Genomic DNA, 12,596 nt, shown 5'->3' on the forward strand with positions numbered 1-12,596 from the left:
GGTCAATTTCTCCTGGAAGAAGCTCGCCTCATAGAAGCAGCAGAGATGGCAAAGAAAGCAGCCGAATTAGACAGCACGGAGTTCGATGTGGTTTTCAGTGCTGCCCACATGCTCCGGTGAGTGTTGCTACTGACCCTTCGAAGACCAACACGGTGGCTTTGGGAAAGCAATTATGTAGACTAAGCCCCCTGTCCTACTGCCTTATTCCACGTTCTTGAAGTGAATGATGCTGTTTTACCATGGTAAAATCAGTCAGGAGTATTTTGTTTGTTATAGTTTATGTGTGCGGTATGGAGGGCATGTAAGCGTTCAGGACTCTGAAAATTATTGAGAACCATTTTCCTTTACCTTCAAAAATGACTGTAAAATAGAAACAGAAAATTGCAAAATTAAAATTAATAACTATTTAAATGTCTAAAACAAAAAATGTGGATTAACCAACTGCATCTCAGTATTTGTGTTTTATATTAATTATATTGAATGTGGCATGTGAGTGCATTTTATTATGTTTGGTTGTGGAGAGGATTGTCAAGTACAAATATAGCTAAGGGCTGTCAAAGTCTCAAAATGGTGCTGTATTCAGCAGTGTTGCTATGCATGGAAATGATATATCTTTGCAGACCTTTTAGTACTTCTATTTTCAGAAAGATATTATGAAGGCTGATTATAATAATAGCAAAACAAAACAATTTTTGTTGTGAATATGAAAAGAAAGTTAATGCATCTATAAGTGGTGTTTTAGGTTAAAGGAGAATGTTTTTAAGAAACTCAAATGATTTATACATTTTTTTTAAAAGTGTTATTTGTTCTTTTAGCAACATGTATACCCCTTCTCCCGTACCCTACCTGAATTTCACGGGATTAAATCTCCACCTAAATCCTTCATTAGCTGACATCCACACCATGGGCTCTGCGCTTGGCTCTAGGAATAGGTTTGTAATTACTTAGATTACTCTTAATAGGGAAGAAAAATACCAGAGAAACCGCTTCACAGTTGGATGGCTTTAATACATGGGCTTTCAAGAAAAGTAGTTTTGTTTACTTTTTGAGATCCTTTATATGCAGAAAAAGTGCTCTTGTAAGAAGTAATACAGAGAGATCCCCGGTACCATTTATCCAGTTTCCCCAATGGTGATATAGTATAGAATGACAGTACACTATCAAAAGCAGGATATTGATAGTGATACAATCCACTGGTCTTATTGAGTTTCCCCAGTTTTACTCGTATCTCTGTGTGTGTGTGTGTGTGTGTGTGTGTGTGTGTGTGTGTGTTTAGTTCTTTGCTTTTTTGTCACGTGTATGTAGGTTTGTGTATCCATCAGTGTAGTCAGAGTACAGACTATCTCCAATACCACAGGATCCTTTGTGTTGCCCTTTTATAACCACATGGCTTCCTACTTAGCTTTTTATAAGTTTTATTTTTTTTTTGAGATTTTATTTATTTATTTGACACAGAGAGATAGAGAGAGAGTACAAGCAGGAGGAATGGCAGGGCAGGAAGAGGGAGAAGCCGACTCCCCGCAGAGCAGGGAGCCCTGTGTGGGGCTTCCATCTCAGGACCCTGAGATCATGACCTGAGCCGAAGGCAGACACTTAACCAGCTGAGCCACCCAGGCACCCCAGCTTTTTATAAGTTTTAAATAAGAAATTCAAAGTCTGAGAGGAAAGTGTACTGTGAGATTTCAGTTGAATGCGTTCACTCCACATTTAACATTTCACATTCCTAAAGCTGCTATCTACAAAGAGAAACCAGCATTCAATCAACTGTTGGTATATTTATAAAATAAACTATATTCATTCAGCGTCTGCCTTCAGCTGGGCTCCCTGCTCAGCAGGGAACCTGCGTCTCCCTCTCCCTCTGCCCCTCCCCATTGCTCCTGTTAGTGCTCGCGCACCCGTGCTCGCTCTCTCTCTCATCCTCTCTTTCTCTTTCTCTCTCTCTCTCTCTCTCTCATGTGTGCTCTCTGTCTCTCTCAAATAAATAAATAAAATCTTTAAAAAAATAAACTATAGCTAATCTTAAGAACCTTCAATGCAAGGATAATTTTTTTAAAGAGGCACCTTCATTTGCATGACAGGCTTAGGAGCTGTTATAGGGAGAGGGCTTTCTCCTCTTCATGAATAAAACACTGTGCTTTTAGTCACAGTAAGCCATTTGCAAGGATGGATATGCACAACTTTCTACAGGCTAATTCATCTTAATCATAATAGATACTTTCCTCCACAAGGTATTTTGCTACATATTAAATCAATATCTGAAATTTAAGGTCTACCAATGGAAACCCATTATGAGAAAGTTACAAAAAAGGTCCTTGTTAAATATATCACTTCCAACTTTTCCTCAGTTACCATAGTGTTAGAAACCAGTGAAAAATTTTTGTTATACATTGGCGATGTGGAAATCTTTAGGGTCTGTTTTTCAGAATCTACTTTCTAGCTTTCTGCAGTCTGCATTCCTCATTAAGGTGCAGTCTGTCAGCGCTTTCCTAATATTGATTGCAATTATGACCATAGCAGCCTGGCTATATCCTACTCCACTTGGTGGCAGCCCCCATGAATGTTTTTACGTAGTTTTCTGTTTTTCAACTTTATTAAATTCAAGTATTTCTTGAGCACTTACCTTGCAAGTTGAACACCAACTTCTTTTCCTTATTCATCACCAGCATTTAGGACTTTGCCGAAAGGAGTAAGAAAGGTTACTCGTTTTGCCTTGAATGCAGCCTTATCAAAATCCTTAGCTATCAAGATCTTGCTTATCTGTTCCGATGTGTAATTTCCTCTGGGGATGCCAAATTATTGTAAATTGACTTTGATACTAATTTTTCCCTCAGAGCTCTCTTCTTTTGAAAGATACTTAGGAGACGAAATTGGCAGGGTTTGGTGAGGTAAAGAGTATGAGGCAGGGTATGAGGGAAAGTGTAGATGTCTCCCTGGTTGTGTCTAGGTTAGTTGGATTAATGGCTACCCTTATATACAAAATCAGCAATTTAGGAAATGTTATAGTTCAAGAAATGGTTTGAACATAAACATTTAACTTCCTTTCCTTGGCCAATTCCCAATGAAATGATCCAAAGAATCTATCAATGAGGAAAAACTGCTCATCACAAATGGGGGGAAAGAAAAAGTCATTCCACCTAGATGAGACCGGATTGGAAGAGGTGAGTTCCTAGGGCTACCCATCAAGGGACAAATCTTTATCTTATTGGGACCTTCAAGAGGCTTGAAATTTGAGAAATTTCTGATACACACATTTCAACTCTCAATAGTGGATAATCTGTCTCTATAGAATCAGCATATAGAAAGTTTTGAAATACTGGATTTCAAATTGGCATTTCAGATAAGAATGACAAATCAGATGTATCCAAGTATAGAGCCCTCATCTATGCAGTGAGTTTTACATTAAAACCTGAGAGCCACTTACAACATCTATAATTCCTGTTATCAAGGTGATTCACAAGAACGCTATGTAGTATAGGAATATCAACGATATTCACCAAATATGTAGGCCTTCCACTTTTAATAAACATAATAGGATTGTACATTTCTGCCTTCTTCCACGTTGAAGAACTTCATGGTTCTTAGTTTGGATTGTTGAACTGTGTGAACATGGTATATGTCACTTTTGAGCCAAAGCTATAAAAGTCATTGATTTTCCCTTTTCTGTCTTGGAAATAGATCCTGAAGTGACCAAAAGGGGGGGGGGGATAAACTTTATCCTGATTCATTGAGATTTAGGATGTATTTATATTACAACAGTGTAACCTAACCTAGCCTAACTGACACAAAATACATCTGAGAAAATGAAATAGGTGGTTTGGGAGAGGAACAATATGACATTAGAAAAGTTACCAAGAGATTAACAGGATCTTTGAGTTTATAACTGCAACCGGGGACAGGGTAAAAATTGAGAGACTGTTAATTTAAATAGAAGTTATAGATTTATTCTCAGAATTTAATGGAAAGTGCTAAAGACTTCAAAATGATGACTGAAAGGATAAAAGATTGGAGGATAGAATGAGAACATTATATGTACATTAATATATACGTGTTAGTATAATTATATGTAGTATACAGGTATATATATACACATATATATGTGGTATGTATATAGTATGTGATAGTGTCATTTGTATATACATAAAGAAGTGTATAATTATATGTTGTATGTGTGTATGTAGTTATATATAGCATTTATACACATATATAGTTTTATTTGGTTTTGTATATATAAATGTTAATATAAACAGAAAATTTCTGAAGGCAAGCATAGAACACATAAGCAATTATCAACAGATAGAGGAAATTTCAAAGCTAGGATGAAGGCCTTCAGTCATCGTATTGAAAGCAAAACTGCTGAAAATAGATCTACTCCTAAACCTGTCTCCCTGTACGGGTCATACTCTTTAGTTGCAAACTAAAGAATACACTCTTGCCAGTTTAAGCAGAAACAGGATTTATGAAAGAGTATTCTGTAGCACAGAGGCTTACTGTCTGGCTTGAGAGCACTCTACGTAGTCAGAAATAATACCCAACCCTCTATGTGGCTTTCGCTGGGAGTCAGCAGCTTCTACAGTCCCAGGCTCTGCCACCATCACCCACAAGGAACCAGCCAGAGGAAGCGCCACAGTCCTTGGGTGATTCTCTTGGGTGCAGCTGCCTCCTTTTAGGCCTACTTTTGACTTCGGTTCCCTTGAGGCTGCATCTGATTGGTGGAACATGGGCCATGTGCTGGAATCTTGGCTACTAGAAAGTTGGAAGAAGAGGGAATTTCTGGCTTCTGCCTTACTTGGGAAGGTGGGATCCACATTGCAGCTAATTACTGAATATATTTATAGAAAGGGTGATCACAGATGTTGAGTGGCCTGACATAATGAACATTAACTATATGTGTTGACACTTTTAGTACTTCAAATAAAATGGGGAAAGTACTAGATGCTTCCAGATGAGAGTATTACAAAAAAGAAGATTGGTTATCATCAAAGGAAAATATCAAAGTAATTCAAAATGCTAGAACTCAGTCGAGTTATATCTATAGAGTTGTAAGAAGGAAGTATTGAATCAATTATTCTGTTAGGAGCATTTTGTATGAATGAATTTATTCCATGTTCTCCTAGAACTAGAAGCTAGAAAGAGCACAGAGATACTTGATACCGGGAGGAATTCCAGAAGCACTAAAAACAAACTTTACCTGATCCATAGCGTTCATGGGCTCTGGCAGAAAAAAAAAATTTTAATCCACTTACAGGATAAGGGAAGAACAAAAATAGCATTTATTTAAATATCTCCTTTCTGCCTGGTACTATATTTTGCATCTTACATCTGTCACTCTCTTAGTTATAATCACACATATGTGATGTAGACAATAGTATTCCCATTTTACATATGAAGATACTGAGGCTTAAAGAGAGTCAGTATTTCCCACAGTTGGTAAAACTGGGATTTGAATTTAGTGTATTCTGGCCAAGTATAATACTGTGTCCACTGTGTCACATTGGCTCCCTTGTGTCTTTATAACTGGTTGACTACCCCGAGGCTGTGATTCTTGAATGTATTGTTGGAGAAAGGATTTATAGAGTAACAGGTTATCAGGTGTGTAAGTCTTAAATAGTAAGATCTTCTAATATTATTAAATTACCTCTTTATGATAAATTTTAGAAAGTAGATTTACATTCATAGGGAGAATGCCACATTTGTACTCTCAAAACGATATTAAGTTTTTAGAATGGTATGGTGTCTGACAAGGGGCACTTAGAGCTGAGCTAAGCATGAACTACAGTTTTTTTAAGACTAAGGGCCCAGGTTGTCATTGCTCCCTAAGGTAGTAGAGAAAGCAAAACTGTACTGTACCAACTGGTTCCCATTGCTTCCCTGACTTCTAGAAAGCAGAATGAACATATGAAAAAAAAAAAAAGTCATCTTTTAAGTTTCTGTGCTCAACACAATCTTATGTAATTTAAATATATTAAAAATTGAGAATTTAAATGTACTAATTTCTTTATAAATTCCACTGGAAGTGACTTAAAATTTAAATTCTTAAGAGAAAAGGAAACCAGATCAGATTATTTCTCGAAGTAGATTGGGAACATACACACATGTACACACATACACGTGTTGGATATATACATGTTTGTTTGTTTTTCAAAGCTCTCTAGGTCTTTCCTCTTTAACACTTCCAAAATTACCAAAAACTCCTCAAAAAGTCATTGGATTTTTCAATTATAAATTGTACTTTAGTGCCAACTTTTGGCCCGAAGGGGGCTTATTTCAACTAGGTTATGATGGGTTATAAGGTCTTTAAAGCAAAGGGCAGTGGCAGATGAGGTTGAAGGGAAGAATCTTCCAATTCCAACCCAGTGCCTCTCCAGCAATAACGTGTGTGAATCACCTGGGGATCTTGTTAAAATGCATGTTCTGATTTAGTATATTTGGGTGGTGCCTAAGGTTTTACACTTCTGACAAGTCCCAGGTGATACTTACGTTGTTGGTTCTTAGATCACCCCCCCCACCCCCCGCAAGCAAGTTCTATCTTGCCTCTCTTCTTTCCACCCCTCTCAACTCTTCTCCTCACCCAAGCATTACAAACTGAACATGAGTTAATTACTATATATGAACATTATAATAGTTGACATTACCAATAAATATTTCCTCCCTTTTAATTTTCCTGGTACATTTCATTATGTATCTTTTAAAACCTAGGCTTAACCTGTCCTTAGAAGCCCTGAAAGATTCGAGGCCACGAAAGAATGAACTCAGACTGTCATGGGGCATCAAGAAGTTTCTAACTCAGAGGAATCTTTTGTGAAATTACACCATCAGCCTAACCTTTCCTCCGTTATTGCTACATTTCTGCTTTACCTCACCATCTTTTATGTTTAGAACTGAGATGGATACCAACAGATCATAAAGCTATTTTTGATGTCTTGACAGAGAGGTTTTCATTTAAGATGTCTTGGTGGTCATGAACAATATCTTCTAGGAGTTTCATTATAAGGATCTTTACTGCTTCTTTGTTTTTATATACGTGTGACTTTAGTTTGGCTCTTTTAAAATTTTCCACACATTTTTATGTCCTTGCTTGTCTCAATTCTGCTTCTATTCCTACTATGCATTTATCAATTAGAATTAAAATTTAGTGCTGCTCTGAGTAACTTAAGCTACAGTTCAGTTTAGCTGTTGGCAAGAACCCAGGAAAATTCAGCTACTGTTCATTTTACTTTAATGACACAAAGAACAGATAGCTTTCTAGTTAGAAAAAGAAGAAGGAAGAGAAAGAGAAGGAGAAAGAAGAAGGAGGAGGGGGAGACAGAGAGAGGGAGGAGGAGGAAAAAAACTTTAAACGATACAAGGACAGATAGCTTTCTAGTTAGAAAAAGAAGGAGGAAGAGAAAGAGAAGGAGAAAGAAGAAGGAGGAGGCAGGGAGGAGAGGGAGGAGAAAAAAAAACGTGTAAGTTATCTTAGAATAATCACCAAGACTTTAATAAAATATTTTTTGTATGAGTCAAACAGTGGTTATTGTCCATAGTAAATAATTTTTAGTTTAAAATTGACAGTTCACAGCTGCTAATAATTATAGTCTTCTAAATGCTACTAGAGTTTTTATTTTTTATATTTTCAAGGAAGTAATTTTGAATTTAGAACCTTTAATTTTATAATTCTCACAGAATACATACAAATGTATGTAATTATAAATGATTCCCTAAATCAGATTCCCCTCAAACATTTCACAGAGTATATTAAGTTGTTATTTCACAGTATCATTGATTCCCAAATTTCCTTTATATATCTTTTCTTTTAAGAAACTTGGGCCATAAACCTGTGTTCCAAAAGATAACTTTTCTATTACAGAATAACACCAGGGAGGGGAATTAGATATATTGAAATATATTTCTATATTTTTAACAAAGGTAAGTTTCATAGTCCCATGTACAAAATGGAGTTCTATAGTAATCAGATAATGACATTTGTTTGTGACTTTCATTACTGTTTGTTTTCACTTGGAGCGCACCTTTTCACCGATAGCAGAAAAACTTAAAGATTTTAAAAGCACAATTCAGTGATTTCTTGGAAATTCAAGGTTTACTTCACAGTCCAGTTTACAAATACCATGTAGGCTCTTTCTACTTCCTTACCTCTCCTAGTCGTGAGAGGCCACAGATGTGTGAAGAGGGGGAGGCCCCTACATATATGATTGGTGGGAGTTGGCAATGAGATGGGAGCCTCCATCTGCTTCTCCAGTTGATAAGTCTATTGTTGGCTAGGTGATATGGGACATAACTTTATGTTGACTCTTAGGGATGGCATGTTAGATGGGGGTAGTCACCCATCTGGACCTAGTGTAGCTTCCTGGTATAAATTATTTTTATTATGCATTATTTCATTACTGGCTTTGTAAAGTGTGTTGTGGTCAAAATGCAAGGTTGTCTACATCTGGCCTGGGAGATTTCTTGGCAGAGCCAACTGCTTTTCCCCTTTACCTACTTTCTAAGTCTTCTACTTTGACACATGGGCAACTTAGGATTGTCCTCCATATCTAATTGTGACCCTTCCCTAAAAATGGGAGATGGTGGGGGTAAGGAAGTGAGTATCTAGCACTGTTCTCACTTTTCCTCATTCCCTATTTCTTTGCCCTTCCCCTCAGTTCCTCCCCTTCCCCCTCTTTGGGATACACCAGGCTTAACACAATAGTGCATTTCATTCCATTCTGAAAACTGTCTTCTGCTCAATTTGATCTAGTGAAGTGCACTTCTGTCAATATGGGAGATGGAGGTGGGCAGGAAGTAAAACCTGTAATTGCAAATGTCCTCCATATTCTTCCCTTTTCAGATCTCATCTCTTACACTTAAATCGTGGCTTTTTAACATTATAATCAAAAGGCATGTTTTCTTCCTTTCTTTGTGTTTGACGTAGAAGTTGTTGGGGTCAACTGCCACAGAACAACGTATCACATATCATTCTGCTACATCTCAGTATATACAAAGATATCAGTACGATTCTGTGGTTCAGATACTTACCTGTAGGGACTGTGACTCACCCAGATCAATCACTTTCCAGCTGTATAACCTTGGGGGAGTTATCCACTTCTCTAAACCTCATTTTAACCATCTGTAATATGGGGATAATAATAGCAATTACTTCATAGTGTTGTTGGAACATGAAATAATCAATTCTTCGTATTTTGTAAGTGACACATAGGTAGAGGATTTAGAAATTTTTTGTCCCAGAGAAGGAATAGTGAAGAAAGTAAGGATATGGGTATTTAGGAAAAGTTATTCATCAGCTTCTTTAAATAATTCCATCCTACTAGTCTTGGCAACCTGAATCCTGCAGTCTATCCGAACAATTCGGTGGTTGAGGTTCTTGACAATTTAAGAATCCCCTATACAGCTAGCAGAATATTCTAATTAACTTAGTTTTTTAATATTGATTGATTCAGTCATCTTCACAATTAAGATTTATTAAGTACTCCCATGATGCTTCTTGCAGGCGAGTATGAAATATAGCATATACTATGAAGCGGACATGAGGACAGTTCCTCATGAGTTTTCTCTCTTGTCTAGAGAATAAAACAAGAATATAAATGAACATTCGGTGGGTAGAATTGACACACTCTTTCCCCTACCATCCTAGAGTGAAAATTAATTTTCACAGTTATTTGACAAATCTAATAAACTTTTTTTTCTATTTCATTAGAATATCATCAATTCTACTTCTAGCTTAAGAAACTAAGCCTTCTAAACTAGATATTTCCTTTGGGAATTAAACCACTAAAGACAATGAAGACTTTAAAAATGAACAACCATTTTGGGGCAGAAAACCTTTTTTTCCCTCTTCAGTTGTGTTGATTATTATTTTAAAGGCATGTCATCTAGTGAATTTCTCAGTTTCTCTTTGATCCTTATCTACCTGATGAATTTGGATGTCCCTAAAGATGAACATTAATGTTTGCTGTGCTTTCCATGTTAGACATCTATTGGTTGATTTTGCTTCAAAGTAACTTAACTTCTTTGTAGTATTAAGTTACTCTAATTTCCTACCTCCCTGCCTCTTATTTTCCTCTGGAGAAAACCCTTCCAGGGCATGACCTAATGAATTCTGGTTCAGATTTCCATATGAATTTGAACCAAAGTGATTCTATAATTTGGTGGAGGGAACCTTCATTAAATACCTTAGCAAGGGAGTTTTTACTGTTTCATACCAGACTAAAGTACTTTTCTTGACATATTGAAATTGAACTTCCAACATTTATGAGAATATAAATTGCAACAGCACGTTTTAACAGTCATGAGTCCAGTAGAGCCTTAGGTCAGGGGTTTTTACTTTCTTTATAACCCCATTAAAAATAGCAGTGTTTCTAATTACTTTTCCTTTAAAAATTAGAAAAATATGTCCTGATCTCCAGAGAAATGTTATCTTCAGTTATTCCTATAATTTATATGGTTGCATGGGATATGTCTTTATAGTTTTTATTTGCACTTGACCAAAGTGCAAATTCAATTTTATAGGCTAATGAACCTTCTCTTTTAAAACCTGAATGTGATTTTCTAATTGAGAGAGTTAATTTTTGTTTCTCCTCTTTATTTCTGACCTCTCTGTCATCTTCTCACCCCAAAAGCTTCTTCCCTTCCCCACTCCTGCCTGCCCTGTTTTGTATTTATTTATTTTGTATTCAGGTATAATTAACATACAGTGTTATATTAGTTTCTGGGGTACAATATAGCAATTAAATACAATGATTAACCATTTCTGTACATTAGTGCACTTCAGCATAAGTGTACTCTTAATCCCCTTTATCTGTTTTACTCATCCCCCTACCCAGCTCCCTCTAGGTAACCACCAGTTTGTTCTCTGTGTTTAAGAGTGTATGGGGCGGGGAGTTGTCTCTTTTTCTTTGTTTCTTAAATTCCACACATGAGTGAAATCCTATCTTATTTATCTTTCTCTCCCTGACTTAACATTATACCCTCTAGATCCATCCATGTTGTTGTAGATGGCAAGATCTCTTTCTTTTTTTATGGCTCAGTGATATTCCATTGAATTCCATCAGAAGCTTCTTAACATCACAGTTTCAAAAGAAACTACTCCATTTTAACCGCAGGCCCCAAGCCATTTACTATTATTGTTTACATTATAGGTGTGCTGTATGCATCATCTGAAGTTAAATTTGACATTTTTTTAAAAGTTTTTTATTTATTTATTTGACAGAGATAGGAACAGCCAGCGAGAGAGGGAACACAAGCAGGGGGAGTGGGAGAGGAAGAAGCAGGCTCATAGCAGAGGAGCCTGATGTGGGGCTCGATCCCAGAATGCCGGGATCACGCCCTGAGCCGAAGGCAGACGCTTAACTGCTGTGCCACCCAGGCGCCCCAAATTTGACATTTTTTATGGCATTCCTGTACTCTGCAAATATAGTCACCAGTTACAGTACAACTGCAAGAGCGTCTAGTCCCTTTTTACCTACCATCTTTGCAGGTTTCCTGAAGCAACATACATGATTGAAAAACATACTTGATGGCTAATTGGTAAGGCTTCGTCAGGACCCTGACATTTCTCCTACGAACCAGTTGGCTGAATCCAGGAGTTTGCTTTGAATTGCAAGAACAGACAATGCATAAACTTATTAAAATTCAGTGCGTATCTTATTTGTATATGTCAACAGCTCCACTCATGGTATTTGGCGGTAGTAAAGAGAAACTGGCTATTTCAAGGATGACAGAATTCACTAAAGGCCAGAGGACATAGCTTGAAGCAGGGGGAAACAAGGTAGTGCCCTGGAAGGGTCAAGAGGAAGGACACGCAGTAGCAGTTGCTTACAGGAAGAGTCTGACCAGGGTATAGCCTTTTGCTCCCACGGTTGTTGTGAATCTAGCCCTCTTTTCATCTTTCTGTCTCTCATTCAGAAATGGAAGTCCCAGGCAAGAACATCCAGTTAGCTGAGGCTATGTCATGGGTTCCCCCTGGTGCAGAGAGCAAGGAGAGGAAGAATCTGGCACATTTTTTTTTCCCCCCACAGGTTGCACACAATGGAAGATTCCCCACCTGAATTGGAAAGAAAATGGACTCCCAGATAGATACAGAATTTTTTGACATTTTATTTTTAAAAATTAAGATTTTTCTGGGATGTCCCGATGAAGCTGGAGAATCCCAACCCTATAACATTATCTGGGTCAGCTTGGAAAATAAAAATAACATTTCTAATTCCTAATATGTAAATTTAAGCTCATAATAACTACTGAATAGGATTATTTTGAGATACTATTTATAATGCCTTAAAGGCAATAAGGACGTTGCATGCATTCAATTTAATGTACTTTCTCTGCTTTAGGCAACTTACGGTTTGATTGGTATGATTGTAATATTTTTAAAAGTTAATATTATCTTGCTGTATAATGATTCTGGTTCACCTCTCTGCAATTTTAAAATAAATGATACAGTTTGATTTTTTTTTTTTTTTTTTAAATCTTCAACAGACAGGCCAGCCTCAACGAAGCAGCCGAGAAGTATTATGATCTGGCGGCCAGACTGAGACCTAATGTAAGTACCTTCCTAATGGGAAACATTACTCAAAGGGATAGATTCACAGCATGTGATAGCTTTA

General features: G+C 37.0%; 1 protein-coding gene across 8 annotated transcripts in view; it reads left to right on the forward strand.

Annotated features, from left to right (window-relative positions):
• Positions 1-12,596, forward strand: part of TMTC2 (transmembrane O-mannosyltransferase targeting cadherins 2) — a 674,893-nt gene that overhangs the window by 331,312 nt on the left and 330,985 nt on the right. For all 8 annotated transcript variants that reach the window (XR_004620732.1, XR_004620733.1, XR_004620731.1 and 5 more), the window contains exons 10-11: positions 2-116; positions 12,469-12,532. Coding sequence is in view for 5 of the 8 variants with exons in the window: in XM_019800450.2 (XP_019656009.1) it covers positions 2-116; positions 12,469-12,532 (179 nt within the window). In the remaining 3 variants the exon portion in view is untranslated. The remainder of the gene's footprint in view (position 1; positions 117-12,468; positions 12,533-12,596) is intronic.

This window comes from Ailuropoda melanoleuca, chromosome 15 (genome assembly GCF_002007445.2).
Source record: "Ailuropoda melanoleuca isolate Jingjing chromosome 15, ASM200744v2, whole genome shotgun sequence".
NCBI classification, from domain to species: domain Eukaryota; kingdom Metazoa; phylum Chordata; class Mammalia; order Carnivora; family Ursidae; genus Ailuropoda; species Ailuropoda melanoleuca.